The following is a 5,785-nucleotide window of genomic DNA, read 5'->3' as shown; positions in this document are numbered from 1 at the left end:
TGTTGCAAGAAAATATTTGCAATCAATCGCAATTATTCTGTTGCAATTTTATAATCAATAGATCAATCTTAGCTGTAGCAAATCAGATTATACTCCAAGTTGTAAGAATCAGTTCAGCAATCAATCACATATTTACAATTAATTACAAGACAATATGATTGATTAAGGGACTGAAAATAGACTTGCAATTAAATCGCAAGTTTGTAATGCCCCGTAAGAATTGTACTTTCAAACAAATGGCAAAAAAAAATCATAAGAGAACAAAACAAGAGATAATGATTTCATTTTACAAAACATTTTATTTCCATATTTCTTATTAATCTTTAAGTACAGCTTGCAAAACTTCTCTTCTAAAAACTTTGGCAGGGATTGACATTTTCATCCCTTATATTTTACTTTTCCAAATATTTGACAAATCAAAATTTTTGTGGAATTCAACTGATTCGAAAATTTCTTGAGTAATACAAATTTATTTGTATAAAATAACAATTTTCTTCACATCAATATTGAATATTGCAATAGTACTAATTACCACTGATTCATTACAATAAATACATAAATACAAAATACTGTTCATTATCAAAAGTATTGCAAAAGGCAGGAAACTTTAGAAATAAATAGTTGCTAGCACAGCTAACTAGTGAAATTGATCATCTTCAGTTCTTGATACAAAGTCTGTCCTGTCAGCTCTCATGTTCATCTCCATAAACAGCCCCCTCTATAGTTAGCTCCTTGGGGGTGCATGTGGCTACGAGGGTTGTTACTATGACAACCACAGCTAGACCAATGAATGCTGTCACCCAGTAACCTGAGTATCGTTGGATGGAGAAACCAAGGTAACTGAAATGGAAAAAAAAAGAAGACAGCGTAGGTCATAATTAATAGGATTTTATTTCATTTTCAATACACATATTACAATAATGAACGAAAGAAACATGTTGGAACAAAAGTGTCGAATTGCATAAGACTTTTACTGGGGAAAGCTCATATAGTATTGTTCATCAGATTTTTTTCCCCTGTGTGACAGTAAATGGCAGGATTATGCTAACCTGAGTATTTATTTTCAAACTCTAGTTCTGTTATGGTAAAAACATATTTATGCAAACGATGATGATGGAATTCACACAATCTTAATGTATTGATTCTGTTGATTCAGTATTTTTTCAAATCTAGAAAGTTGATAATTACACTTCATTAAGAGAAACTGGAAGGTGGGAGTGAAAATCTTGTTTGATGAGCATTTAAAACATAGGTGTTAAAGGCTGTGATTCATCAGGGAATGTAGATACACATTTGGAAAGAATGAGTGCAATTTCTTTTGAGATTCATGTGCATATTTGCATTCAGCGATGTACAAAACCAGATTATCATGCTCATATCACGCATTGTAAGTGTCATAATAAAATTTCGCCTAAGTTGATACACCATGATTCAAGGGTCTACTGAAAGCGAACCGTCCTCATAGTTTACTGTATTCTCAGATGTTGTCAAATTTCCTTCAAGTCTTAACAATTCTTGTAGTCCCTACATTGACAGGTGCAAATTTAATTCTATTATTACTATTCCTCATCATTCTCATTATATTTAGAGAAGATTTCTATAAAAAATCATGAAACATCACTGACCTGTGGGAGCACTGGACTATGACATCGTTCAATCCATCATCATCAAAATCACCAATGACCACAGGAGCCGTCGGTTGACACGGTAACGAATGCTCCACTAGGACATTGCCCGTTTCTAAAGATAGGAGAACAACGTTATCCCACCCTGCGATCACTGCTGCTGACTGAAAAAATAATAAGTCAGAAAAAATTGCTGATATTAATGAGAAGATATTGGCTCATTCAGATACAGTGATTTGAGGTAGAAAAGTGAAATGAGAGAATTTTGATTGATCAGTAAATGAAGGATGATGGCTCAATGTAGATGTACTCACTATGCTATAATGAACAATATCTTGAAAGAACCTCGAGACAACACTAGGTTATCTACTCCTCTTCCTTGAAAAACCTTTGATTTTCTCCATTCTTTTAATTTCAACTTCACAGCCCAATTTCCCCCTTTTCCTTTTTTTCTCCTTACACTTTCCAACTCTTTCTGTTTTATCCTCTTACTCATATACTTGTTTCCTCCTCCCCCTCCTCTGTCTGTGTCTTCTTCTTCTTAATTTCTCCTCTTCACTCTTTATATCCACCTTGCTTCTTCTCTTCTCCTCCTCTTCCTCCTATTTATCCACCTTCTTCGGCTCTCCTTCTCCTCTTTCATTCTTCTATTAATCCTCCTCTCCATTTTTTCCTCCCTTTTCCTTTTCCTCTTCTCCTTTTCCAACTTCAACTTTCCTGTTCTCTTTCCCTCAAAAGTACATCAATCTTTTTTTTTATTCTCTGTCTCTCACTCATACTCCTATCTTCCCATTATAAACCTTATTAATATGACGTCATACTCTCATGGCGCCCTCCCTCAGAGGAATATATAGGAATACACGTAAATGGAGTTGTCAGAGATGCGCCAGCTGCAGATCACAAATGCAGGCAAGGCAATGGCTGCAGCCTCCAAGATGGCGGCGCGATGACATCAATGCGTAAGGTCTATTCCCATTATCTGTAAATCCATTTCTCACCTGTTGTCCAAACTCCTGGATAGAGAGCGGCCGTATACTGGGTAAAAAGGCTCCATGATACATATCTTGGAGATCTTGATATACACGACCCTTGAACTTCTTTACAATGTACCGCTCACTCCACTCAGCAGACGTTGATACCTGATATTATTGAAGGAATAAAAAATGGCATAACAATCGGAATATTGTATTGCTGTACGTATGACTTTGCATTAGTTTTCTCCTGAATCAAGATAAATTAAAATAAAGATCAAAATGGTAGAGGGCCTATTTACATGCTTGCACTTTATGATAGTGTAATCGGAGTCCATAACACAAAGGTTAGCGATTAATAATACGCTTGATTTCTACAATTGATTGTACATTGTAGCCAATGGAATCAATCGTAGAAAAATGTTCTACGATCATTGCTAAGCTTTGTGTTACAGAGCCCGGGAGAAAGTTTGTCTATGGAGTCACCATAGACACCAGGGTTTTGTAACACAAAGGTTAATGATTAAGCATACACCTGATTTTCACAATTGCTAAGCTTTGTGTTATGGGCCTCAGTAGTCTGGAATGACCTGACTGTCCCTAATTTAGCTTTTGTGTTAGAAAGGGATGACTCTTAGGAAGTAAGCGAGTTGATACCTATTAACCAATAACGTGTTGTCAGAAATATATTTACAATCGACTGCCATCAATGGATCTATCTTAGATAAGGAACATCAATTTATACTTCCCACTGCATGAAGTGAACAGCAATAGAATTCTAATTTGAGACTTATTTTAAGTCTTAGGTCTTTATCGAGATGATGAGCAATAAATAAACATTTGTCATCTGACATGCTGTCTGTCAGATCTGACAGCTATCCTTGGATTTGATGGGCTGATAAGCACACATGTCCGACTCTTACTACACATATTTTCAGATAAAAAAGATTTTGTCACATAACACATCTGCAAAGTTGGTCTGTGAAACTCTTCCCATTTCATATTTGTTGCACCAATATGTATATTCTTTTTGGATTAGTGAAATACATTTGAAATGAATCAGGATTTGAAAAGCTTCCAAAGATGACCGACCATCATGAAGGGCATTACTGACCTGCCAGTTGAACTGTCCTTGAGGTCCATAGCTAGTCACCTGACCCCCACTGACCGTGAAGATGGTATCCATTCCAGCCTTGGACATTGACAGGCCAAGCAGGTGACTGATCACACCACGGCGCTTAGCAACACTGTAAACAACAGCAATGATAATAACTATTTCATTGAATATCTAAGGCAATCTAAGGCAAATCATGAAAAATCCTAGAATAATTGTTTTGATGTAAGGTAAGCAATCATATCATGAATAGCATTCAAGATATTTCTTCCATCTGGTACCCTTTTACACACTGGTTGGAAGTATCAGATGGGCAATTTCATAATATAATCAACCTTTTTGCACATCCAACCCCCATTTTTCTAAATTCTTACTTCACTTCATAAACTGCTCAAGTCATTTGAGAGCATTACAATTGTTATATGAACCAGAAAGAAGAGACGGATGATTTCAGGAAGGTCTCAGATATAAGTGGTCTGGTCAGACATTTATATTTCATGGGATTACCCAAACATCGGTAAATCAATGTCAAGGAAAGGTACATCAAATCAGCTTTTGCATTTGTATGACTAGGGCTTTGTAACCCAAAGGTTGGCAATCAATCACTAAATGGTGGTGACCAATCAAGATTAATGTTACACGTGCATTTTGTTCAAAAGATAATTACTTATCTTATAGTATTTATCAATGTCATTAGTACATACATGTATTAATTGGGGAGGAGCAGCATAATGCACATGCCATATTTGTAAGAAACCCTTACTTGAATAGCTAGAATATGATTATTGACAATATCACTCTCCACCAAATTCATATCAAAATATTATAATCAGAGAGGGAAAAAAACATTTTATTGATAGACACCAAGTGATTTAGAGGAAGGAGTGGGTTAGAAAAATTCATAAGTGAGAAAATGTTGAAGAGGGAGAAAGAGAGAGGAAGAGGGTGGGGAAATATGAGGGGGGGGGGGGGAATGAAGAGGTAACATACATGAATTAAAGATAAAAGTAAGAAAGAGAAAGTAAAAAAATGTAAAGCGTTTGATAAAAATTTGCTGCTTCAGGGAATGATATCTTACCTTTTGACAACCAAAGGTCGTAAACTAAGTTCTTGATTTTCCTTTATTTCTGAATTCCCTAGAGCAAATGCCCCTGGAAAGAACAAATTTACAAGAAAATTATCCATGATTAGTAGAAATATCATCATTTATTGTGTATTTTCAAAGTGTATTTTAACTTGGTGGCCCCTTTTTATAAGCTCTGCTTTCTCCAGGGTCACTAATTATTTGTGTTATTTTGTGTGTGTTTGATATGCAATATATTGGATGATTTATTTCATGTATCCATGATGGTTGAAATAAATGAAATGAATTGAACTGAATGATGAATGAATAGTTTGACATGTTATGTTAACCTTGTGGTCTGGTCACCAAACCATCATTTATGTAATTTATTTTGTTTAATCTGATATACAATATATTGGATGATCATTTATTTCATGTATCCATGCAATTGTATACTAACTGATAATTGAAATAATGAACTGAATGATGAATGAATAGTTTGATATGTTATGTTAAAATTGTGGTCGGGTGGTGGTGGGTTTGATTCTGACCCTCTTGAGTATAAATCAGACAAAAATAACACATACATGTAAATCATTATTCTGTCATGATTTGTGCCATTATTGAGAATCGTGGTGTTAATCGTATGGGATCTTGAGGTAAGTAGTGGCAAGCGTAGAAACTACTGATCATACGAATTGTTTTTGACAATTCAAAAATCTACGATCAAAACGTCAATTGTGATAGATAATAATGATAATAATAATAATAATATAGAGTATTTCTAAAGCGCCAAATCCACATTGATTATGTGCTCAAGGCGCTGAAATATACTTGGTATATTATTATTACCCCGGCTGTAGCTGAGCGGCCATATAGGCGCTAAAGCATTCAAGGAATAGATCCTACCGGGTACCCATTCACCTCACCTGGGTCGAGTGCAGCACAAAGTGGATAAATTTCTTGCCGAAGGAAATTACGCCATGGCTGGGATAAATGCATCAAAGCTTTA

The 5,785-nt window shown here is 35.4% G+C and overlaps 1 protein-coding gene across 1 annotated transcript; it reads right to left on the bottom strand.

Moving 5' to 3' along the window:
- Window positions 1-279: 279 nt before the first annotated feature.
- Window positions 280-5,262, bottom strand: LOC129270907 (uncharacterized). The gene is made up of 5 exons (XM_054908245.2): window positions 4,789-5,262; window positions 3,711-3,843; window positions 2,624-2,764; window positions 1,626-1,789; window positions 280-840 (listed from the first exon to the last, which is right to left on the bottom strand). The coding sequence occupies exons 1-5, from the start codon at window positions 4,914-4,916 to the stop codon at window positions 684-686; spliced, it is 723 nt and encodes a 240-aa protein (XP_054764220.2). The 5' UTR covers window positions 4,917-5,262; the 3' UTR covers window positions 280-683.
- Between the last annotated feature and the right edge of the window lie 523 nt (window positions 5,263-5,785).

Source organism: Lytechinus pictus, chromosome 2, assembly GCF_037042905.1.
Source record: "Lytechinus pictus isolate F3 Inbred chromosome 2, Lp3.0, whole genome shotgun sequence".
NCBI classification, from domain to species: Eukaryota; Metazoa; Echinodermata; class Echinoidea; order Temnopleuroida; family Toxopneustidae; genus Lytechinus; species Lytechinus pictus.
Note: the sequence above shows the minus strand (reverse complement) of the source record. Positions and strands in the feature narration are given on the sequence as shown.